The sequence below is a fragment of the Elephas maximus genome, chromosome 8, assembly GCF_024166365.1.
Source record: "Elephas maximus indicus isolate mEleMax1 chromosome 8, mEleMax1 primary haplotype, whole genome shotgun sequence".
Classification (NCBI taxonomy): domain Eukaryota; kingdom Metazoa; phylum Chordata; class Mammalia; order Proboscidea; family Elephantidae; genus Elephas; species Elephas maximus.
In genome coordinates this window covers 112103306-112129874 of record NC_064826.1, presented here as the reverse complement: position 1 = coordinate 112129874, position 26569 = coordinate 112103306, and the positions used below count along the sequence as shown (strand labels likewise).

General features: G+C 40.1%; 1 protein-coding gene across 4 annotated transcripts in view; it reads right to left on the bottom strand.

Moving 5' to 3' along the window:
* Window positions 1–26569, bottom strand: part of COBL (cordon-bleu WH2 repeat protein) — a 369968-nt gene that overhangs the window by 194487 nt on the left and 148912 nt on the right. For 2 of the 4 annotated variants that reach the window (XM_049893801.1, XM_049893803.1), the window contains exon 6: window positions 21759–21830. The exons of the other annotated variants lie outside the window; for them this stretch is intronic. In XM_049893801.1, coding sequence (XP_049749758.1) covers window positions 21759–21830 — 72 coding nt within the window. The remainder of the gene's footprint in view (window positions 1–21758; window positions 21831–26569) is intronic. 4 annotated transcript variants of the gene reach the window in all.

The window sequence follows — 26569 nt, the reverse complement described above, 5'->3', positions numbered from 1 at the left end:
TAGAAGCCTTAAAGAAGAAAATCCACTATAGCTTTAAACTATAGCCCTTAGGAGGAAGTCTGAGAAAGTGACTGGTTGCTGGATCTGACAATGAAGAACAGATATGGACAAGTGCTGAACACCTTTATCAAGGTGTTATGAAACTCATATTGGAAGCACCCAACCTTCGTGAGAACGACTACAGCCTTGCAGACCTCCTGAACCCTTGGTCATAACACTGCCTGCATGTACAGCTTCCAGTATCCCAGAACTTTATCCTCCACAGGACAGGGCTCAATGCTCGACACCCACCAGCTCACATAACTCATCTGGATCCACTGAACGTGCAGCATTCAATCTTATTTCCAAGAACTATCTAACAACAGTATCTTTATAGTCCACGACTTTTCGTTTCTAACCACCTGTGCCCTAACTTCTAGTCTCATTTTCACTAAAGTGAACAGGGTTATTGCCACCCCTTCTATTCATCTCTAACTCTCTGATCTGGTGGCAGGCCTCAGTGATCCACTACCTCCTCGAGGTCACGGTGGATGATGGCTAGTCTCTGCTAGTTCCAGCAGGAAGGTGTACTTCAAGCCCAAAACCATGGAAAGCTGAGATGTTCTGATTTGAAGATATGAAGAGGCTTTGAAAGCCTCAGATGAAAGCTACCATACCACTGAAACATAATCTTTTTATCCTGAATTTCTTACTATTCTCCCATTCCCAATGAGATAATCATTATTCAAAACCTCTGCATTTAAAGTGTGCGCCAACTGGGATATATGTTATGCCTCAGCATTAATAACCTTTCTTTTCTATTTGTAACCAAACTTTGTTTAAACTACTGGAAAATGTCTATCTTTAGTATATGATATAAAGTGTTAACAAACTGAACCAGAAATCATTTTTCACTGCTGTACTTCAGAATGCAGCATTCATTCATTCATTCATTTCTTCAACAGACACTTCTGAGTTCCCTAGTCTTAGTCCCAGGTACTGTACAGCTGCTAGGGATACAATTATGAATCCAAAACAATAGCAACAACAGCAACAATAATAATAAAACGACTCTTGCTTCTCCTAGAGCTTGAAGTCATTTGCCTTTATTTGCTACCAGTCGTCTTTAATTTTTCAACAAAGCTAGGCTGTAAATAGTTACTGAAGACAGACTAAAAAGAAAACAGAAAAGGGGAAGATGTGATTTTTGGCACAGTCAGATCAATTTAGGCTATGGAAAGAGTTATAAACTATTCATCTTCAAAGCTGTAAAACGGACAATATTTAGAAAAACTAATAATAAGACTGCATAGTTTATACATACTCTTGGCTTCATCTCTAAGCCCCCTCCCCCATAAATTAAGGAATACACAGAAGCTGGAAACCTAAAGGTACATGTGTTAAGTAGGGCAGTGTCCAAATCAGTAAGTATTTGCTATAAAAGAACCTTAATAGGGACAGGAAAGCTGGATGAATGGAAACAGGGAACCCAAGGTCGAGAAGGTGAGAGTGTTGGCACGTTCCGGGGCTGTTAACCAATGTCACAAAACAATATGTGTCTTAATTATTTAATGAGAAACTACCTTGCTCTGTAAATCTTCATTTAAAGCATGAAAAAAAAAAAGAACTTTAGTAACATTACCTGCTTAATAAAACTTAATTAAGTTTAACTACATGAATTGTTTACAATCAAGTCCCACTCTAATGTTTTATATGCAGGAGAGCTCCCATCATCAGTAATGAAAATGTTAACATTTAACCTCTGCCAATCTCCAGGCCTCCAAATAGGGTTCGTATCATACTAAAAGAGTGATATTAAGGAAGTTCAGTGCAAATGGAAAGTACATTTTTCTGTAAATCACTGTATTTTCAAAGGAATAAACTTTACAACTATCTGCATTTATAAGTGGCTTAACATTTTTGCCATAAAGCTAGAAAATCACCCAGATGACACTGTGCAGAAATCCAGTATACTAACGGAAAGCAAACATCATAGAACATTCACTTAGGAAATATCAGTGACTATGTACTTTTGCAGTTCAACCAATATAATCTGACCAAAAAAAAAAAAAAAAGTAAATTAAGAATATTCTTTTCAAGCCAAATACCCTTCTATTTTTTTTTTCTTCCTTTATTTCTCCCTAGACTGTCAAAGCAGTAGTTATTATCTGTTTGAAGCTCAGCCCACAAATTTCTAAGATGCCTCTTCCTGGGTGGATCTCAGCATCTCCCCCAAAATGGGAAAACATTTCACTAGGGAGTCACGGGGCAGGAAACATGCCCATAAATACTTTATTAGAGATCAACGTCCCAAAGAGTTACACTCACCATGCAATTACAGATCCATAATGTATCATCTAGGGCACCAACACTCTTAGCCAAGCAAACACAGGTCACTCTGGTCATTAAATGAAAATAATTCTCTGATCCTTCTCACCCAGGCTTAATGTCAAATATTGAGAAGTCGTAAGTCGTTTGCTAAGTTTATTTCTGAATACATGTTTCCAGTCTAGAGTCATCAAACACCGCCCTTGAACAATGAGCTTTTGTTATGGATGATGGAAAAATTGGGGGCAGTTAAGGGTGATGGTTGAACAACACGGTGAACATAATTAATGTCACTGAATTGTACATGTGAAGATTGCTGAAATGGCAAATGTGTTGTTACATATGTACCTACCACAATAAAAAAATGATTAGAAAAAAGACACACCTGCCCTTGAGTCTAACACACACACATACATATACACGCGCGCACACACACACACAACATGCGCCGTGGGCAATGGTTAAGAGCATCATGGTGCACTCCAAATTACAAAACAGGGCCACTGAAAAATTGGAACTTTTATTTCTTAACTCTTCTCCTCTCCTTCCCCTTAAGTTATTTTGCATTTAAATGAGAGGCAGAGATGCCCATTAAACTGCCTTCTGGCCTGGAGAAAGCACGACCTTCTGGATTCACCTCTTGGATTTTCAAATGGCGCGCCCTTTCCCACACACACTATCCTGTGCTGGCCCACTCCCTCTGCTGGAAGCACTTCCTCTTAGTGTTTCCCAGGTCTTCCCACTGGACATGCTCAGCTCCACCCTCTCTGTGCAGTCTCTCTCTCTTTCCTTTCTCACAGAGAACTGTGGCCTCTCTGGTCTGTATGCTCCTCTCAAATATCCGACTCTACCAAACAGCACAGCGTTGGGCCTTGGTGCTCAAAGTGTGGCCCACTGACTGGCAGACCAGCTTCCCCTGGGAGCTCATGAGAAATGCCGAATCTCAAGCCCTGCCCCAGGCGCCCTAAATCAGTGTCAACAAGATGTGTGGGGATTCTGTGCATTCAGGTTGAGCAGCGGTGGGCTAGAGGGCTCCTTGTGTGTATCTCTGCCAAGGGCAGGGGCTTGGTCTTGCTCCTTTCTGTATCCCAAGTGTCCTCTGGTTCATGGAGTCTCATATGGGAGAGACTTGGTAACCAAGTTTATCCAGTGAGTGGCAATTGGGCCAAGGAAGAGGAAAAGGGAAGGATAGGGGAGAGAGACTCACTTGGTTCAGGCTTCGGCATGATTAGTTATTTTAGAGGAGATAGTGTGCTTGCTTTATTTCCTCCCTTCTTTCCTCCCTCCTTCCTTCTTTTCAACTTCCTTCTCACCACGAAACCAGTTGCCTTCAAGTCAGTTTTGACTCATGGTGACCCCGTGTGTGACAGAACAGAACTGCACTGTATAGAGTTTTTAACTGCTGATTTTTTGGAAGGAGATCTCCAGGCTTTTCTTCTGAAGTGCCTCTGGGTGGACTAGAACCTCCAACCTTTCTGTTAGCAGCCATGCACGTTAACTGTCTGCACCACCCAGGGACTCCCTCGTCAGCATTAACTGTTCCTATTCTACGAGCCAAGATTCAGACTTTAGAAATCATCATGTACATTTTTAAAATATGCAAAAAAGACTATATATATATGTATACACACACACACATATATTGATGTGAAAGCTGGACGATGAATGAAGAAGACAGAAGAACTGATGCCTTTGAATTGTGGTGTTGGGGAAGAATATTGAATATACCATGGACTGCCAGAACGAACAAATCTGTCTTGGAAGAAGTACAGCCAGAATACTCCTTAGAAGCAAGGATTGTGAGACTAGTTTCATATTCTTTGGACATGTTGTCTGGAGGGATCAGTCCCTGGAGAAGAATGTCATGCTTGGTAAAGTAGAGGATCATCAAAAAAGAGGAAGACCCTCAAAAAGAGACGGATTGACATAGTGGCTGCAACAATGGGCTCACGTATAACAACAATTTTGAGTATGATGCAGGACCGGGCAGTGCTTCGTTCTGAGGTACATATGGTCACTATGAGTTGGAACTGACTTGATGGCACCTAACAACAACATATGTATACATATATACATATACATAGCCATTGTTTATGGACATATCCCATTCATTATATTTATTAGAATATAAAATCTTCGAAAGAGTTATTACTCCTGGGAAGGGAAGGAGGGAATGGGATATGTTAGGGTTATACAGGCAGAATCACCTGTGTTTGTATTTCTTAGAAAAACAAAAAGAAATGAAGCAAATTTATCTAAATGTTAACATTTGTTAACTATTTTATTCTGGAATTTTCTATGAACTGGAACTATGTTTAAACTTCACAAAAGAGCAGAGATGTTCCAGGTGCAGTTTCTGTTTGAAGGGTGAGACCCAAAGACCCCCAAGGTGAGTTGGAGACCAGGAGCCGCCTTGCATAAGCTAAGTCCACAGCCTGCAACAGTCTCATAACAGGGAGAAAAAGGAAAGAATATAGGTTGATATGGGACAAAAACAAATGAAGAAAATATTATTGAACCTGAGAAGACAGAGGAAGGGCCACGTGAGGGGAAATTGGAGAAGCTAAGCAAGGAAAGAATAAGGGAGTATCAGGGGCTTAAAGAAAACCCCTGTCTCCGGGTGGAAGAAATGCCCCAGTAGGCATCTGAACTATGTTCCTCAGAGCCAAGCCCTTAACATGTGAGAACCAAAACCAAACCCATTGCCGTCAAGTTGATTCTGATTCAGAGCAACCCTATAGTACAGAGTAGAACTGCCCCCACAGAGCTTCCAAGGAGTGCCTGGTGGATTCCAACTACCGAATTTTTGGTTAGCAACCCTAGCACTTAGCCACCAGGGTTTCCTAACATGTGAGAGGTCAGGGAGAATGTGTGAGAGGTGAAGACAGGGTGGGCAGAATCGTGTTCCATCATTCAAGAAGAGGAATGGGTAGACTGCAGAAACTATAGGCTTAAAATGGTTACCCCCGACCGCTGAAAGAGAAAGTCGTAACAGCTAAAAAGCAAAGATAAATTCATGGAGAACAAAATCATCCTAAAGAAAATACATCATTTTTTATCTGACTATTACTACAGGGAGATCAGAAGAGTGTCAAGGATACTGCAAACCTGGCCCTCAGCACGTCGCTCACAACATTCTCATGAGCGCAAGGTAGAAATGCAGCCAAAGGATGGTACAAGCTAGCTAGACTGACAGGAGACTGAGCACATTTTCTGAAACAGTGAGAAACAATGGTTCAATAATGAATTGAAGGGGCTTAGTTAAGGGAAGGCCACAGGCTGGGGAAGCCGTATCTCACCATCAATCTCCTTTTCCAGCAATTTGGACTAAGACAGAAGAGAGTGTGTCTAGGAACACAGAGGAAGCCACAATGGGAAGAGATGACGTCAGGGAGGGGGACAGCAAGTCTGTGTTTGCGGAGTGTGGAGGTCCCATGATGACCTATTTTCCCTCTGAGCAGAGCTGTGACACGAAGGATCACTTAGTGTGAACAACACTGTAGGGCAGGATCACCAGCAGCAAGACCAGCCAGGAGGCTGTTGGCATGGTACTGGGGAAAGGGCATGACCAGCAGGCCGGGATGAGGCTGGTAATGATGTGGACGTGCAAAGTGCTGAGAAGTCTGGATCTGTTCTGAAGGTATGACCAGGTCTGGTGATGGGTTGCAGATGGAGTGTGAGAGAATAGAGAAGTCCAAAGGAGCCCAAGGTTTTGGCCTGAGCAACTAACGACAGAGATGCCATTTCCTGAGATGGGAAAGGATGATGTGAGGGACTGAAAGATTTGCTTCTCATCTCATCCCTGGATTTTTTTTTTTTTTTATTGTATGAGTCCATTTATATGAAATATCAGAATAAGCAAATCCAAAGAGACAAAAAAGCAAATTAGTGGTTGCCAAGGGCTGAGGGGAGGAAGAAATGGGGAGCAACTACTTAATGAGTACAAGATTTCCCCTTGGGGTGATGAAAATGACTTGGAATTAGATAGAGGTGGTGGTTGAATGACGCTGTGAGTGCACTCAATGCCACTCAAGTGTTCAGTTTAAAATGTTTTTTAATTTTTATTGTGCTTTAAGCGAAAGTTTACAAATCAAGTCAGTCTCTCATACAAAAGTTTATAAACACCTTGCTATATACTCCTAATTGCTCTCCCCCTAATGTGACAGCATACTCCTCTCCACTTTCTCTTTTCATGTCCATTCTGCCAGCTTCTGACCCCCTTTTACCCTCTCATCTCCCCTCCAGATAGGAGATGACAATATAGTCTCAAGTGTCTACTTGATCCAAGAAGCTCATTCTTCACCAGCATCTTTTTCTATCCGATTGTTCAGTCCAATCTCTGTCTGGAGAGTTGGCTTTGGGAATAGTTCCTGTCCTGGCTAACAGAAGGTCTGAGGGCCATGACCAAAGGGGTCCTTCTAGTCTTGGTCAGACCATTAAATCTGGTCTTTTTATGAGAATCTGGGGTCTCCATCCCACTGCTCTCCTGCTCCCTCAGGGGTTCTCTGTTGAGTTCTCTGTCAGGGCAGTCATCGTATATAGCCATCATCCCTGGATTCTGAAGCAACTTAAATGCCACTTGCTCAGCCAATCAATATGCAGGCACCCAAGATTCTACAGTTTTATAGTTGTCTGTCAAAGAGCAGGGGAAAGCAATACAAAAATATATAGACATAAAAAAAAATTATATATCTTCACTGGGTTATCTAGTGCTGCTATAACAGAAATACCACAAGTGGATGGCTTTAACAAACAGAAGTTTATTCTCTCACAGTCTAGGAGGCCAGAGTTCTGAAGTCAGGGTGCCAGATCCTGGAGAAGGCTTTCTCTCTCTGTTAGCTCTAAGGGAAGGTCCTTGTTATCAATCTTCCCCTGGTCTAGGAGCTTCTCAGTACAGGGACCCCAGGTCCAAAGGACACGATCTGCTCCTGGTACTACTTTCTTGGTGATATGAGGTTCCTCTGTGTCTCTACTCACCTCTCTTTTATATCTCAAAAGAGACTGAGTTAAGACACAACCTTAAGGCAGAGATCCCCAGGCTACTGCCTTAAGCAGCGTTGCATTAGAATCCTGTTTCTTTTGCCTGGCCTGGTGATGAATCAAGTTATATGTAAATCCCACTGTGCCTGCGTGGTATGATAAAGAATGTTGCTGATGTAACTTGTATGAACTTGCTACGTGTAAACTCCTTAAAAGTAAACTTTCCCCTTGCCCTCATGGAGCAGTCTTGGTGGCAGCAGCTCTCACTCACTCCTTTTCTTGCTCAACGAAATAAAGGTGCTTTTCTGCCTTCCCACCTGGGTCTCTAGTTTATTGGCCAATATGAGTCATGCCGAGCAGCATCTGGGGTTTCCACCCAGCATCTACTGGAAACAACCTAATCTTGTAGATTGAGTCCTACCTCATTAACGTAATGGCTGTTAATCCCACCTCAACATCATACAGGTAGAATTTACAACACATAGGAAAATCACAACAGATGACAAAACGGTAGATAATTACACAATATTGGGAATCACAGACTAGCCAAGTTGACACACATTTTTTGGGTGGACACAATTCAATCCATAACACTCATGTTTCAAGAAAACAAAAGAAATATCTGTATTTTGAAAGGCGCATTTTTTTTTTTTTACCTTTCAATAGACCTATAAACATTTTTAGTCAAGGGGTTAAAAATCTATATTTTTTTCTTTTCACTTCTAGAACCAAGTATTAGCATTGGCCATTGTCAATCAACCTTGCAGGCTATAGTTACACATTATGCTCATTGTAAGAATCAACTCCAGGTTTAAAAACAAAACCCTCCTCTGACAATTTCCTGGTTTGCATTAGAGATCATCTGACATGAATTTTTTAAACTACTTTTAAGGACTAAACAGGTATGAAAAACCCTTAGGATTTTTTTTTTTGATTACATTTTATGATCTGTTTACTCTCCACTATTTATAAGGAGTTGTGTTTACAAGACGCTGGATTAGCAATGGAAAACTGGGTCACCATAATAAGACACTGTTATTTGTTGTTGGTGGCAATGTTACATATCACAAACTTTTAGAAAAACACAAACTCTACTGAAAGCTATGAAGCTGTTATATCCTTTGATTCTCTAATTTCTTTACAAGTGTCTTTCATAAGGAAATCCCCTCAAATGGAAAAAGGCTTTTGGGACATAGATGACCATCACATTATTTATGATAACATAAACAAGAAGCAATAATAGGGCAGAGAGATGCAACATTTATTGAGTGCAAACTATGAGCTCATTCCTGTGCTTGGCACTTATTCAATGTTATTTAGTCCCTGTTTTTTTTAAGAACCTTGGGTGGTAATGACTATGAACCCCCCTGTATACATGGAGAAGATGGGACTTTAAGAACTCAGAGAATTACTAAATGCCAAAGCCAGAACCCAAATCCAAGCAAAGAAACAAAATCCATGATTTTCCTCCCTTCCGTAAGATCATACAACCTTAACAAAATTAAGAGACTACGCTGTATCAAGGCAAATTGACGGTAAATGACAAGGGCAAAACCCTAGTACAGCATTGTTGGCACTAGGCAAAATGCACACATACTTGTTCAGAAAGGCTTAGGAGAATACACATCAAAAAACAAAAAACAAAGAAACCTACTGCCGTCAAGGAATTCCGACTCATAGCGACCCTATGGGACAGAGTAGAACTGCCCCGTAGAGTTTCCAAGGAGCGCCTGGCGGATTCAAACTGCCGACCTTCTAGTTAGCAGCCGTAGCACTTAACCACTACGAGAATACACAAAATAACAATAAATTGTTAGACTGCAGGCACTCCATGTGATTTCCCCAACCCACTTTCAAAACTTTCCATGTGCTATTTGTTTTATAATTTTGAATATTAAACAATTTCACAAGGTACAAGCTATCCTTTTAAAATAAAATATCTCTGCAAAGTTGATTTATAACAAAAATTAGTTCTACATCACAAACATGTGGCTCAGCCCCTGGGACATATTTTCCTGCTCTGGATTTGTGAACACTCCATAAACAAAGCTAATTTTAGCTTCTCTGGCTGAGATTATAGAATGCCAGGCGGATTCACTGTGTCTGTGAAGACACTGACACCCTGTGGCAGAAATGACTCGCCGCATACTTCCTGTAAACACTTAAAGTTCTTTATCGCCTTGAGATGGGGATTTTCAACCGGTGCTGCAAGCTGGCTGTGAACACGGGAACTCTAAGCATGGTGGTTAAAAAAAAAAAAAAAAACTGCCGTCACAAGGATTGCGACTCATGGTGACCTTATAGGACAGAGTAGAACTACCCTATAGGGTTTCAAAGGAGCGGCTGGTAGATTTGAACTACCGACCTTTTGGTTAGCAGCCGAGCTCTTAGCCACTATGCCACTAGGTAATCCCAAAGATAACACCCTAAAATGACAGAATTTCCTTCACAACTTAAGTTTTTTAGTAACTTTTCCAAAAAGTGTCATTTTTACTGGTAAGCATCCCTGGAAACTTCTGGACTCAATACTGGACCTTACAGACACTGCAGTAGCTTCAGTTAGGGGCGGGTGCTGCTGGCAGCTGTGAGGTCGTCCCTTGAGCCCAGGGCCCACTTCATCCTGGATTCCAGAAATCTTTGTTTTAGGACTTTGGATATGGATGTCATTTCAAAACTAGTGAAGGACTCCTTCCATTCATGAGAACAAACCACCTCATGATGACAAAATTGTTTCCAAAACCTATGTAACAGGGTAAATGGACAAGATCTCCTCAGATGACTCTGTTGTTTTTTTCTGATTGAGGCAACGATTTTTGAAAAATAATTCACCTAAACACTTCTAACTTTACAGTAACAAGCAATACAAGGGTTTCTGTTGTTTATATTGATGTATTGATAACCTTCAGATGAAAACCAAAACAAACCTATTGCCATCGAGTTGATTCCAACTCATAGCAGCCTTCTAAGACAGAGCAGAACTTCCTCACAGGGTTTCCAAGGAGCAGCTGGTGAATTCGAACCACCCACCTTTTGGTTAACAGCTGCAGCTCTTAACCACTGCACCGCCAGCGCTTCAACCTTCAGATTTGTCAAAAAAAAAAAAAAAAAAATTTCATTTTATAGAGAAAGGCCTATGGCTTGCCCAACGTCCCATAGCTACCAAAAAGCAGCATTAGAACTCGGGGCACTTGACTCCCAACTAGTGCACTTTCTACTTTTTGCATTTTTGTGTGCTGAATTACAAACTAACTCAGGAACCTTGTTCCATCCCTGTGTATACCTTATTCCTCCTGTTTGTGTGGCTTTAAGGACACAGACAAGCGATCTGAGGGCTACGCCCCACCTTATCACTGATCAGCGGCAAGACTATGCCAGACCATTTCAGCTCTCCCTGTGTCTCAGGGTCAGTATGTGTGGGACAAGAAAACTGTACTATGATCTACTTCATGCTTTATAGTTTCATATTCTGAGTTTGAGGGAAAAAAATGACCCAAGTCCCTAAGCCAGTCCACTTCAGGCAGTTAAGCCTGCCCAGTTTATAACCCCTGAGACTCACTTCTAGAGCATGTCTTTCCCACTGGATACAAATGGGAGGGTTTTCAGGAAAATGTAAAACCTCAAGAAAACGACTTGAAGTTCTTTGGCAGGTGGTTATATTTATTATGATTCAAACACCCTTTAATAAAGTGCAGCCACATTCTGGAATAGAGTGAACGTTAAATCCGCTGGCGTCGAGCCAACTCATAGAGACCCTACAGGATGGAGCAGAACTGGCCCATACGGTTTCCAAGATGCCTACCGGATTCGAATTGCTGACCTTTTGGTTAGCAGCTGTAGCTCTTAACCACTCTGCCACCACGTGAATATTATTGTACATGAAATCAGCTAACCTTTCCAGGAAAGACTGTATTACTTTGACCATTGCGTCAATTATCTAGAGCTGCTATAACAGAAATACCACAAGTGGATGCCTTTAACAAATAGAAATTTATTCTCTCACAGTTTAGGAGGCTAGAATTAGAAGTCTGAATTGAGGGCGCCACCTCCAGGGGAAGGCTTTCTCTCTCTGTAAGCTCTGGGGCAAGGTCCTTGTCCTCAATCTTCCCCTGGTTTAGGAGCTTCTCAGTGCAGGGACCCCAAGTCCAAAGGATGCATTCTGCGCCTGGCTTTTCTTGCTTGATTATAATGATGTCCCTCCTCTCTCTGCTCACTTCTCTCTTTCATATTTCAAAAGAGGCTGATTCAAGATACAACTTAATCCTGTAGATTGTGTCCTGCCTCATTAACTTCCTCTAACCCTGCCTAATTAACATCACAGAGTTTAGGATTTACAACCTATAGGTAATTATGTCAGATCACAAAATGGAGGGCAACTACACAATACTGGAAATCATGGCCTAGCTGGGTTGACACATGTTTTGGGGGGAAACAGTTCAATCCATAACAACCATCTACATCAGGAATTTTTTTTTTTTTTTAAATACAAATCTCTTCTCACAGATTCTTCAGGTTATAGGCTGGATGTTGCTGTTGTTGTTGTTAGCTGCCCGTGGAGTCATGGTAATCCCATGCACACTGGGAGGAAATGCTGCCTAGTCCTGCACCATCCCCATGATTGGCCACGGATCAGACCATTGTAATCTATGGGTTTTCTCAGTCTGATTTTCGGAAATAAGCCTTAAGCCACTTAACTTTTCTCATGGAAAAGAGTAAATAATAATAGCTGCAAATTTTCTAATAAAGCTCCAATCAAGTTTACTTACCATTTTTGAACACTTACTATGGGTGTTGGGGGAGCTACATAAATTCTAATCCTTCCAGTAATCCTGCAGGTGGATGCCCATTTTACAAATGAGGAAAGTGGGGTCAGGGGCCTTACGAAGGCTGAGCAGAGACTATAATGCCTGTACTCTGCCTCCACCATGCTATCCTCCTGCCTTTGCACTCAACAGCACAACATCCAAATACAGCAGCTCCTTTTGGAGAAGACAGAACCTCACAAGCGTGCCCATGTGCGGGTGGATACTACCCAGTGGAGAATGTCAGAAAAAGAGGAGCTTGGCGTGGGATGGGTCTCTGTTTCAATGACGTGGTTACCAAGGAGCCAGGGGAAATTCCTCATGTAAGGCTCCCATCACTGAAAACAGGTTAAGGGAGTACTCTGGTGGCACAGCTCCTATCTTTGTTACCATTTCTAAACATGGGGAAACTCCTCCAGCTGAGAGTCTTATTCCCGACAACCAAAGGAAATCCTCCTCTGCAGGCAACTCCAGACCAGGTGTGTGAAAGTTGTGGTCGCAACAGACATGTTTCAAAAGCACTCAGTCTTTGATATTCCACATGCAGCCAGTCTACCCCTGTGAAGGGTATATGTGGCACAAAGACAAAACAGGGCAAGCAAAGAGGAAGGGGCTGCGGGGAGAAAGAGTGAGGCAGGGACAAACTCGCCCCGAGAACCTACTCAGTTAATACCACTCCTGTTTGAGCAAGGCTTTCAAAGGCTTCCCATATGCTAAAGGATAAACTCCTTGGTGTGGATTTGGGGGCTTTTCCTACCTGCACTCTTTGTCCCCAGCCACCCCTCCTTGTCAAGCACATGGTGGACTTGCTTCAGCACCCTCTCTCCATGCCAGGCCCCACAGGAACCCTTCTCTGCTCCTCAGTTACTAACCTCAAAAGCTGCCTCCAACAGGAGACCACCTCTGTTGACTAGGCATTTCCTCTCTTGTATCTCAGACGAACCTCTATGATATCACTTTGCATGCAGCTTTAATTCTGTGTCTGATGCATCTTGAAATTGCAAGTTCTCTAGAAGCAGGGACATTCTAAACAACTCCTCATTCCCAGGCCCAGGCGGAGCGCCTGGTAGAAAGCGGGACAGGCAAGATGTCTACAGAGCACATCTCATTTACCCCTCAAAGGGGCATTGGGAGGAGGGACCACGAGTCTTCTGTTGTATGGAAAGGCAACGTCAGAGAAGTTCATCAAGATACCCCATCATATGCCCAGTACAAGGCAGAACAAGTGTTCTCTCACTCCATCGTATTGCTCACCCTCTCTTCTCACTAAAAGGCCAGGATACAGATCCAAAGTACAGCTCCTAAAGAATATCTAACTTTTTTTTTTTTTTTTAACTTTTACTGAGCTTCAAGTGAACGTTTACAAATCAAGTCAGACTGTCACATATAAGTTTATATACACCTTACTCCATACTCCCACTTGCTCTCCCTCTAATGAGTCAGCCCTTCCAGTCTCTCCTTTTGTGACAATTTTGCCAGCTTCCCTCTCTCTCTATCCTCCCATCCCCCCTCCAGACAGGAGATGCTAACACAGTCTCAAGTGACCACTTGATATAATTAGCTCACTCTTCATCAGCATCTCTCACCTACCCACTGTCCAGTCCCTTTCATGTCTGATGAGTCGTCTTCGGGGATGGTTCCTGTCCTGTGCCAACAGAAGGTTTGGGGACCATGACCACCGGGATTCTTCTAGTCTCAGTCAGACCATTAAGTATGGTCTTTTTGTGAGAATTTGGGGTCTGCATCCCACTGATCTCCTGCTCCCTCAGGGGTTCTCTGTTGCCCTCCCTGTTAGGGCAGTCATCGATTGTGGCCGGGCACCAACTAGTTCTTCTGGTCTCAGGATGATGTAGGTCTCTGGTTCATGTGGCCCTTTCTGTCTCTTGGGCTCTTAGTTGTCATGTGACCTTGGTGTTCTTCATTCTCCTTTGCTCCAGGTGGGTTGAGACCAATTGATGCATCTTAGATGGTCGCTTGTTAGCTTTTAAGACCCCAGACGCCACATTTCAAAGTGGGATGCAGAATGTTTTCATAATAGAATTATTTTGCCAATTGACTTAGAAGTCCCCTTAAAACGTGGTCCCCAAACCCACGCCCTTGCTCCGCTGACCTTTGAAGCATTCATTTTATCCCGGAAACTTCTTTGCTTTTGGTCCAGTCCAATTGAGCTGACCTTCCATGTATTGAGTATTGTCCTTCCCTTCACCTAAAGCAGTTCTTGTCTACTTATTAATCAGTAAAAAACCCTCTCCCACCCTCCCTCCTTCCCCCCCTCGTAACCACAAAAGTATGTGTTCTTCTCGGTTTATACTATTTCTCAAGATCTTATAATAGTGGTCTTATTATACAATATTTGTCCTTTTGCCTCTGACTAATTTTGCTCAGCATAATGCCTTCCAGGTTCCTCCATGTTATGAAATGTTTCATAGATTCGTCATTGTTCTTTATCGATGCGTAGTATTCCATTGTGTGAATATACCACAATTTATTTAACCATTCATCCGTTGATGGACACCTTGGTTGCTTCCAGCTTTTTGCTATTGTAAACAGAGCTGCAATAAACATGGGTGTGCATATATCTGTTTGTGTGAAGGCTCTTGTTTCTCTAGGGTCTATTCCGAGGAGTGGGATTTCTGGGTTGTATGGTAGTTCTATTTCTAACTGTTTAAGATAACGCCAGAGAGATTTCCAAAGTGGTTGTACCATTTTACATTCCCACCAGCAGTGTATAAGAGTTCCAATCTCTCCGCAGCCTCTCCAACAAGAATATCTAACTTTTAAGGATTCACCCGAATGTATCAACATGACCAAAAGAAACAAACATCTGGGTTTCCTTTTTAAGTTGCTACGGATTTGTGCTGATTGTGTCAAAGGACTGCATTTAAGGCTAGTGAGGACCTTTGCCACCATGAGTCTATCGCCTACCACCGCCTGGATATTTTGGAAAGAATCAGATAAAATATAAGTGTTTCCTCCTACATCCTGCTGTTTTATTTTTAACTACTTTACCTGCATCACTCCCTAAACTAAATGAAAAAACGATAGTGAGAAACACTTTTAAGATTTTATAGATGCCACATGTCTCCTTCAGTCTGCATTAAGGAACTCTGGGGTCTAAATAGAAAAGTTGTCTAAACCTTTAGGCATAGTCAAAAATATCAGTACCCTCTGTGCCTAGAGTCAGAGCATACCTTCAGGTCAAGAACTGGTCAAATGGTCACAGGGGTCATCTAATCAACTGGCATAACAAAGTTCATAAAGAAAATGTTCTACTTCCAACTTTGGTGAGCAGTGTCTGGGGCTTTAAAAGCTTGGGAGTGGCCATCTAAGATACATCTACCAGTCCCATCTTAACCGGAACAAAGGAGAATGAAGAAAACCAAAGACACAATGGAAATACTAGTCCAAAAGACTAATGGAACACAGGTACCACAGTCTCCGCGAGCATGAGCCCAAAAGAACTAGATAGTACACGGCTACAACCACTGAATGCTCTGAGAGGGATCATAATAGAGGGTCCTGGACAGAGTGGGAGAAAAATGTAGAACAAAATTCAAATTCACACACACACACAAAAAATGACCAGACTTACTGGTCTGACAGTGAATGGAGGAATTCTCAAGACTGGACACCCTTTTAACTCAGAAATGAAGCCATTCCTGAAGTTCACCCTTCAGCCAGAGATTAAACAGGTCTATAAAACAAACAATAACACAATCATGTATACTAGACCAAAAGGGTGACAAACTGCACAAAAGCAATGACAAGAAGGCAGGAAAGAATAGGAAAAATGGACAGACTGAAATGGGGAATTGGGTGTGGAAGGGGAAAGTGTTGACACATCGTGTAGACTGCAACCAATGTCACAAAACAATTTGTGTATACATTGCTCAATAAGAAACTAATTTGCTCTGTAAAGTTTCACCTAAAGCACAATTAAAAAGAAAGAAAAAAGTGAGAAACTGGTCAAGATCATTAACAGAAAAGGTTTCCTGGGTTAATAAGGCTCAACTATAGCACTTCAATAACTGGTCAGAGTTCTGTGTTGTGTTGTCCAGCCCAAAGTTCAGCCGAGAAAATGCATACCTGAAGGTGAAAAACCTAAGAGATCACATTACTGTTTCTCCACTGTAGAGTTTAGAGAAGCTGTATCAACTTTGCAAGAGCAAGATGCTTCAGCTCCCTTACGACTCTAATAAATGGCTCTTCTGATATATTCTTCAGAACCACCTTACAAATTAGGCATGATTACCCTCATTTTACAGAGGAGATTAAGGAATTTAGTCCACCTCCCAAGATCTCCAAGTGATCTCCAGTGATCTCTAAGATCACTCAACTGGTGGCAGGGGGAAAAAAGCATAGGCTTTTTGGAGGTAGGTGAACCCGGGTTTGGGTCATTGTGTGTACCTTCTTTCATCGGTCCTATACGCACATTTTGTCATCTTTTTGCATCCCTGAAAATGGGGCAACTGATGCCATATCATGATCATCATCTGCCACGAGGCAGTAATGACACAGTTCTCGCCGCCTGCATTGACAAGAACTTGGTCATCCCTATTTATGTTATCATCACCTCAACTGAATTACAGGCAGCTTTTTATGAGTCGGAATCGACTCGACAGCACTGGGTTTCTGGGCATTATACACGTTGAGTTTAACTGCCATCTAAAGTATCTTCAAAGAGATTACATTACGATTTGGGACTGAAACAAAATTATTGTGTTTGTACAAAGGCACAGAAGCAGTGCAGCGATCAGCACTGTGTTACCAGTAAGGCAAATACTCATCGTTGCAACTCGGCGAAAACCCCAGTGCTTATGGGACCTAAGGCAGGAAGATACAGAGAGATGGAGCTGGCTTACATTTTATTACTGGATATCTGCAAAAGGAGTTGCCTCTCACAGGCAATGCAACTGAAGGAAGGCAGAAATAGAGGACATTCAAAGAAACAAAAGGCTGGTGTGACCCATTCATGCTGATGCTTTCTCGATCCTACCTTCTAATACGATTAAGGACGCATGAGTATGACAATTAGCAGACCAGAAGTCAACAGCTTAGGTGAAAATTATCAAAACAATAGCAGAATGCCCTTAAGAAATGTTACCTCACCAATATGCTTGATGGGAGGGAGGATAATATCAAGCAAAAATTAGTGGACATTAACAAATATGATGAATAACTTGACCTCTGAAAGCTGGGAAATTCCTGGATCTATATAAGGAAGATAATTACGCTTACCTCATAGTGTCATGAAAAGGATAAAATGAAATCATATAACTAAGCACAGAGCCTAGCACAAGACAAGCATGTAGTGGCAGCTGTGGTCAACATCATCAAGAGCCATCATTATTTATTAAGAGCTGTCCTGCCCTCGGGCTAGAAACCCAAACCAAAAACCAAACCAGCTGCCCTGAAGTTGATTCCGACTCATAGCGACCGTACAGGACAGGGTAGAACTGCCCCACAGGGTTTCCAAGGAGTGCCTGGTGGATTTGAACTGCCGACCTTTTGGTTAGCAGCTGTAGCTCTTAACCACTACCCCCCAGGGTTTCCCTATTATTGCTTCATTTACTGACTTTTGATTTACAGTAAAATTCACCCTTAAAAAAAAAAGGAAGAACTATGTTCTAGAGAACACTTCGTGTCAGCATATAATTATCTCTTTCATTCCCTTTTACAGTTTCAAAGTACTCAATCACATAGATGTGCCATAGTTTAATCTACCAATCCCCTACCGGTGAGCATTTGAGTTGCTTCCATCTTTTGCTACAACAAACAATGCTGCAATAAATAGCCTTGTTCAAGCATTGTTATTTTTGCCAGTGTGTTTTTGGAATATATTTCTAAAAGCAGGATTTCTGGGCCAAAGGGTAATATGTATAATATATATAGTTTGCCTAGATATTGCCAAATTCCCCCTCTGTAAAGGTTGGAGTATTTTGCATTCTGTTCAGCAATATATGTGTAAGGTCCTCATAGATTAGCAAACAGAGTATATTGAGAAATTTCTGTCAATCCAATAGATGATAAATGGAAGTGCACTGTACGTTTAATTTACATTTTTCATTGAGTGAATTTGAATGCTTTTTTCCACTTATTCCATTTGCATTTCTTTTTCTGTGAACTTTCTGTTCACTTTTATCTATATCAGGTTGTGATTTTCTTTCTTTCTAAATGTCCCCCATTTATCATTTGGATTTTTTCTTTGCTTGTAATACCCTTCCTTCCTTTTTTTTTTGTTATTTAAGAGGGGTTTTTTTTTTTTTTTTCAAAAAGTTAAATTTATAAATCTGTTTCTTGTATTGAATCTGGATATTGAGGCATAGTTAAGAAAGTGCTCTTTACTCTGATTTTAAGATGCATTCACTTACATTTTCCGCTAGTACTTGTTGTTATTGTTAGGTGCAGTCGACTTACATGATACCAATTTTTACATTTAGATTTCTGATCCATTTGGAATTTATTATTAGTGTACAGTAGAAGAAACATATGGAATTTCATTTTTTTTTCTTTGTGGCTATTCGATTATCCCAGCTCCACTGATTAATCAGTTTATTTTTTTTCCACCGATTTGATGGACCGAATATATTATATACCATGTTTCTATTGCAATTGGCTCTAGATTTTCTACTCTGTTCCAGTGATCTATTTGTATACCAATATAAAGTTTTAATTAGAATTTTTATATTTTAAAAAAGAGTAAGGCTTACCAATCCTTCTTGCTTTTCAGGGTTTTCTTGGCTATCTGTGCTTGTTTATTTTTCCAAGTAAACTTTGATGATCAACTTATTTTGCTCTACAACAAAACCTGATTGACATTATGATGTTGAGTCTTCCTATCTAAAAAAGTTCTATTTGTATAATTCTACTTTGTGTTTATTTGTAGAATTTTATAATTTTCCTCATACATACTTTAGATATTTCATAGGAAGTTTCTGTCTAGGTATGTGTGTATGTATGAATTTATTTATTTCTATCACGAATGTGTTCTTCCATTCCATTAGTGAGGGAAAAAAAACCCAAACGAATTAGCATTGCTCACTGCAAAATCTAGGCACTTCTTCATGCTATAGCAAAAGTTAAAATATCTGTAATAACCAAAAGGTACGACATACCAAATTCTTCAGTGCAATTAAATAGATCCCCTATTCAAACATAAATGTAGTTTGTAGAAACTCATTGCCATCAAGTTGATTCTGACTCACAGTGACCCTATAAGACAGAGCAGAACTGCCCCGTAGGTTTTCCAGGCAGTGGCTGGTGGATTTGAACTGCTGACCTTCTGGTGAGCAGCCGAGCTCTTAACCACTGGACTTCCAGGGCTCTGCAGTTTGTGGAGTGCATAAAATATTTTAAGATGTTTTCAGCGGCTTGTGGCCAAAATAGAGACTGGTAACAGGTAAGTCTTACAGACTAGTAAGTTAATGGACATTTCAAATAATTTTCAGTTGATTTAAGTTTGTTTTACAGCCAAGAAAACTGTATTACTGGTGTGATTACGGAAGGTAAGGATTTGCTTAAGGTTACAAGTGAAGAAGGGATTTTCTTTCTTTAAAATCATCACATAATTTGGTTCTGGTGGATTTGGATTCAGGTGGGAATGGTCCTAAAAATTCTTACGGACAGGCTGCTGCATTACTGGGGCTGAGGTGCAGCCTCAGTGGCCAGGTTCAGGCATTAGATCCTGCTTCACACTGGAAACGTTCTTATTCACAAGCCAGATTTGGCTGCCATAAGAGTTGATGTCTGATTTTCACAGGGCATTAAAATATGGCCATTAATAAGAAGGAAAATAGCAATAAGGGTTTAAACTCATGTTTTTAAAGTAGTATGTGAGGAAATGAGTACATCTCAACACAGCTGCTCTTAGATTCGGCAGTGAAATAATTGTGAAAGGGACACACACATTCTCTTAAATTAAAAAATGCAGTTAGACTTTTTTTTAAAACCAAAAGTAAAATTGATTTGGCCTTTTGTTTGAACAATAAGGGCTGCCTTACCAATTAGTTTATATGCAGACATCTTCTATAAACCCAAGATCTTGGCAAAAATATATTTAAAGTTTAGAATATGATTTTAAAAAAATTACTTAAAAAACCCACTGTATTGGTAAAGGTGTGTGAAAACGAACAACATTTCAATTTCCTCAAACTTTAATAATACGTTAGGTTTAAAAAGGTACCTAAAAGCAAAAGAGTAAGAAGTATAATTATCATTTGTTAAGTCTCGATAAGGCTTTTTTCCCCCCTTCTTATTCTCTCAGAAGTAAACAACTAGTGATTCCTCTGAAAGTCAGATGGCTTTCAAATCTTTGCTACTGACAAATTTAAAAGAGAATCTAATTGGGTACAGATCAAAGATCATCCAAAATAACATCTAATAATAGATCACTACATGATTTTGACAGATTATCCAGAAGGACTTTAAAGAATTGAAAGACGCTGCTGTAACAATCATACACTTATTTATGTCTAACAGTTTTTTTGATGCTTACATAAGTGAAAATGAAAAAAGGCACAGAAATAATGTTAAGCCTTTTCTAATTTCATATGCAAGTCATGTTCATCAGCGGATACACGGACTAAATGAAACACAAACCACCATTCATCTCATTAAGGGATGTCTTTTCAAGAAAAAAAATTACTTTTCATGTTAAACAATTATATATCAGTATTAGTAAGATATACATCATTTTCATTTATTTTGCAATTATAATAAGAGCTCAATCTAGAAGAATATTTTTCTACTTAGGCTTTTATGATTACATAAACTTAAAAATATAATTTAGGCAAATGTTTTTATTTATAAGAAATTCCATAGATCACAATTTCTATTAATCTACAAAAATTCTATAATGTATTAATCTACAAAATATTTTCAAGCATAAAATATATATTGAATAGAAAAAAATACGTGGGAACTGGATGGAAATCAAGAAAAAAGAAACAATACAAACTTTCTTACTGTTAAAGAAGAGTTTGTCCTTGTAATTTATTAAGGTGATGGTGAGTATCAAGTATATATCAGATAAATTTAAAATTAGATAAAATTAAAATGTTTTGAATTACATCCTTCCAACTATTTAAGCGTATAAAGAAATGTTTACATGGCAACTTGAAAATGTGAGGACATACACAGTTTTAAAATAGTCTTTCAAGGGCTACAGGAGCCAATCATTAAAATAACTGGGTTGCATGTTTTTTTATAAGGTTGCAGAGTTAGTAACTGGTAGATCCAGGGCTGGAAAACAGGTCTGTCTGGGTCCAAAATGTCAGGCTATGCCTGATAATGTATGAAAGTAACTGGTTGACCGTTTGAACCAACCAGGCACTCCTTGGAAACCCTATGGGGCAGTTCTACTCTGTCCTATAGAGTCGCTATGAGTTGGAATCAACTTGACAGCAATGGATTTGTGTTTTCGTTTTTTTTTAAAATGAATTCTCCTGATCCTGCTGACCAGTGCAGAGAGAGCTAGAAACTAAAATATTCCATGTCTTCCAAACGTATCACGGGCAATTAAAAAAGAAATCATCTTCAGTTTTGTGCATCTCTTTAGGCTACAACAAAAACCATGCTAAAACAAATCAAATATTCCATTCCCTAGAAGATTGTGCACAGCAGTGACAAGTCCCACCAAGTTAGCAAAAGCAGTCCTGGGGTGTTAGTACTCACGTTCCAGCCCCTCCCGGACGCTGACTCTGAACCATCCTCGCCGTCCACGCCCAACAGCTCGAGCTGCTCAGCCTGGAACACAAGCACGTGTCCCAACTGTCACCATGTGCAGATGAATTTAGACAAAAAATGTCACCCTTAGCAGTAACTAAGGTAAAAATGTACACTTCAAGGCCGAAGAACTTGAACCTACAGAGTTTTAATCCACGGTCAGTTCCCCTTAGTTCCTGGACTTTAAAGCTGTCCTAAAACAGCCCCTAACCAAAGTGTTCACTGATTGACAATCTCAATAAGATTTTCTTTTTCCCAAAAGAAGCTCTTTGGCTTTAAAAAAAAAAAAAAAAGGCAATGTTAAAATATTAGTGAGTGTGAGCTGATGGAATTAGACACCTTATAAACCAAATAATTTACTGGGTTTTGAGGATTTTTAAGTTCTGAATTCAGTTTTACTACTGGACTGACGATTGTGTATACACAGAAATAATTCACCAAATATCTCACTCCCAATCTTTAAAAGAGAAATGCTAATGATATCTCACTTCATTGTTTACAAGAGTGTTTTGCACATTATGGTTTGTTCCCCATCCGTAACAGAATCACCTGGGGAGCCATTTAAAAATACAATTCCTAGGCCCCAACCTGCTGCAAAAAGGCCTCTTTAAAGTGTTAAAAAGCAGAGATGTCACCAAGAGAACTAAGGTGCACCTGACCCAAGCCATGGTGCTTTCAAATGCCTCATATGAATATGAAAGGCAGACAATAAATAAAGATATTTGAAAAAGAACTGATGCTTTTGAATTATGGTGCTGGCAAAGAACATTGAATGGACTGCTGAAGAACAAACAAATCTGTCTTGAAAGAAGTACAGCCAGAATGCTTCTTACAAGCAAGAATGGCAAGACTTCCTCTCATGTACTTTGGACATGTTATCAGAAGGAACCAGTCCGTGGAGAAGGAAATTAAACTTGGTAGAGTCAGCGAAAAAGAGGAAAACCTTCAACAAAATGGACTGACACAGTGGCTGAAACAATGGGCTCAACCATAGCAAGATTGTGAAGAGGGCACAGGACTGGGTAGTATTTTGTTCTGTTGCACATAGAGCCACTGTGAGTCGGAACCCACTCGACAGCACCTAACAACAGGGCCCAATGTGGCCTCCTAGGACAGGATCTAAGAATCCAGTTGTTAACCTCCATCCTAGGTGATTCTTAGATTCTTGGGTTAGGGCACAAATACTGTCAAAATCATATAAAACTATCAAATGTTTTCAAAACATTAGAAAACAAAAGATATAAAATGAGGGAAGACATTTTCTGTTGTCTACTTCAGCCAAAATTATATTCCTTTTATTGGCCAGTGACATAGAGATGTCATACAGGCAGTCCCTGGATTAGGAACAAGTTCCATTCCCAAGTCTCTAAGTTGCATTTGTACGTTAAGTTGGAACAGTTTGGTACGGTTCATATCCAACGTCAGTTAATCAAATGTTTGTCTTAGTAGATGGTATATAGTATACACTCCTATGCATAAAAAAATTAAAGAAACATTTCCAGATATACTAAAATATCTTTAACATAATAACTCAGTAATAATAGTAATGTTTTGATGTGCATCACAAAGCAGCACCCACTTATTATTATAAATCATTTTTACCTCAAATTTTTAATATAATAGGCTTTACAGGGGTTGGTTCCCAACTATGGGTTGTATGTAAGTCAGACATTCATAAACTGGGACTGCCTATATGGATGTGTGTGTGTGTGTGTAATGTCTTACATATATATAATATATATAACATCACATATGTCATATATATAAAATATGCACACACACATATACGTGCACGTACTTATATACACATAATTATTCTTTTTCCTTTTGAGGAGAAGATAGTAAGGAGCCAATTTAGCTTTAAATGCCTTGATATTTCTCCCTTCTTAGTGTTCTAGTTACTGAGAGGTTTGCAGACAGACCATCTGGCATCATAGGATATAATTTTAAAAATAATTTACTTCAAATCCTCATTTAAAAGATGAAGAACTAAGACTTGCGAAGTAATGTACAATGTAAATATGTGATTAAGAGCAAGGAGTATGGGTTTGAATTCTAGCGTAATTAATTCTGACATTCATTGGCACTATGATGAGCTCAGAGTTGCTTAGCCTCAGTTTCTTCACCTGTAAAGTAGGGTGGATAATATCTCTTTCATCAAGTTTCTAGAAAGATTAAATGAGGTTGTATTTAATAAAGCATCTTCTATAATAAAAAAGAAGAAAACAATGAATTAAAAAGTTAGTATAAAAATATAATAATCCAATAAGGGTAAGATCAAATAAGGGATGTGTGGAATAAAATAAAAGACAGAGAAAGTTATAAATGAAAGATGAGATATATAAAACATGGAAAAAAATTACAGCAGATTTAAGAGAGAGAAAAGAATAGAGTGCTTCATGACAGAAGGAAAAATCACTCATCATCAGTGGACCGGACTTATATTCACTGACGAGTCATCCTTCCTTGATCTTTTTCACACGAGTTCAACAGAGTGTCTCCCCAAAACTCTCAGAAGCCAAATCACTCCAAATCTCTAACTCTGCCGGCTACTTTATCTTGCTTAAAACAAAAGCATTTCTAAATGATTTTTTACTTTCTTTGCTGGCAGTTTTCTCTCTCAAAGGATGAAGACACAAGAAGGACCACAGCTTGAGATCGAAGTGTGAGGAATGAGGACGTGGTAAGAAATCTAGTAGGAAATGGAGGACCAAGAAGGACAATGAAGAATGCAGTCCCAGCAAACTGATTTAAAAAATTTCAGGGAAAAAAAAAAAATTATAGAGAGTTGGGAAATTCAAACACAAATTCTGGTCCTGTAATTTCAAGTAATCCCAACAAGAAATGAAAAGAGGGAAGAGGGAAGGACAAGAGAAAAAGTCTCAAAAGATCTTAGAGAGATAAACACTGAGCACAGATTGTCAAAGGATAGGCAGGAACATGGGGAAAAGTGTATATATATAAAAAAAAAAAAAAGCCAGTGATAAATATAAGAAAATCACAAAATAGTAATCAAAGCATCAAGAGAGGAAACAAAAATGAATGGAGGTTGGTACAAAACTGCTGAAGACGCTTGCTAGGAAGCCTCCACTAGTTTGCTCTCCTGAGTCCGACCTGGAACCCCACTGCTGCCCACCTTGATGGCTCTTCTCTCACATTTGGAAACATAATGGGGTGAATGGGCCAAGTGCTAGCTTTGCTGTCACACAGACCTGGGAGCTAATCCCAGGACCGAAGCAAACTAACTTCTTCCTCTGAGTTCCAGGGTCCTCCTCTGCAAATCTGGGGTGAATCACCAGGCCCCTGGAGGGCAGAGGAGATTGCTCATGGAAAGCCTGTTGCACAGCTGCCCAGATCTCTGCAAAGATGCAGAGATGGCTCCTAAAAGCAAATGCACTTTTCCTCCAGCTTCTTCTAAAATATACAGATAGTGAACCCTTCCAAATTAAACTTACGGTATTAAAGCATAACGTTCATTAGAACACCTTTTTCGTCCCACTTATTTGTAAGGAAAAAATATTAGATATAAGGAGAATACACCTTGAAAATACATGATATGAATAGCAAGCATTTTCTTGGTTATTAGGCATTTATGGTTTTAAAAATTGTAAGTGATAGTAAAAACCTTAACTTTTTAACAGAGCTCTATGACACTGTGTTTAAAATATGATTTTAAGATCTATTTAATAAAGACGAAAAAGATCAACAAAATGAACCTATCATGCAGTATTATCAAATTGTATTAGGAGGGGCAGAGAACATCTAATAATTACTAGCAATGTACCAGTTCAACAACTGATACTCTTGTCTACAAGAGGCCTTAAATCTAGTTCTTCAAGGCTTCACATGTTAAACAAGGCTTCTGATCATTTATGGAAATATTGTTGTTATTGTTATTAGTTGCCATCAAGTTGATTCTGACTCATGGCAACCCCATGTGTGCAGAGTAGAGCCGCTCCACAGAGTTGTCAAGGTTGTGATCTTTCAGAAGCAGATCACCAGGCCTGTCTTCCGAGGTGCCTCTGGGTGGGTTTGAACCACCAGCCTTTCGGCTAGTAGTGGAGCATTTAACTGTTTGTACCACCCAGGAACTCCTATTTATAGGAATATTGATTATTTAACATAAACTTAATGTAACATGTGTGACCAAGCACAAATGAACCCACAAATGAACTTTGTGCTTAGGACCAGGTGCGTCAGCCTGGCTTCCTGGATGGTATGAGAGTGTGGCCTGACTCCCTTTTCTGGAGCATCTTGATCTAAAACACATTCCATAGCAGTTAGTGGCCTGTCAGCACATCCCTCTCCTTTTTCCCTAAGAACATGTCAACATTCTCAGGAGCTGCTCGGCCAAATGTGTGTTATAGGGTACCTGGTCAATCCCACTTCTATATCTGTTCTTAGCAGAAAGAAGACACACACATGCAGACTACCTCTCTGTGTCATGGGGGACTGACTGTCACTGTTGAGGCTAACGTTGCTTTGCCTCTTCTCTATGTGAGTAAAGCATTGCTCCAACCAGTGCCTGTTTATAAGTCGTGTCTTTCTTGGTGACCCCAACATCTGCAAACTATGGAGTGGATTACTGTCCTCCAGGTGATGGGACTCCTCCCATGGAGGTGGTAACAGCTGTCATTTGTCTGATAAATGCACTCATTTATTCACTGATACAAGGGATTGAGTTTTAACCACATGTGAGGTACTGAGTATACGCCAGGCAGAAGAAGGTCTCACGTCCTGGCCCTTCAGGAGCTCACAGG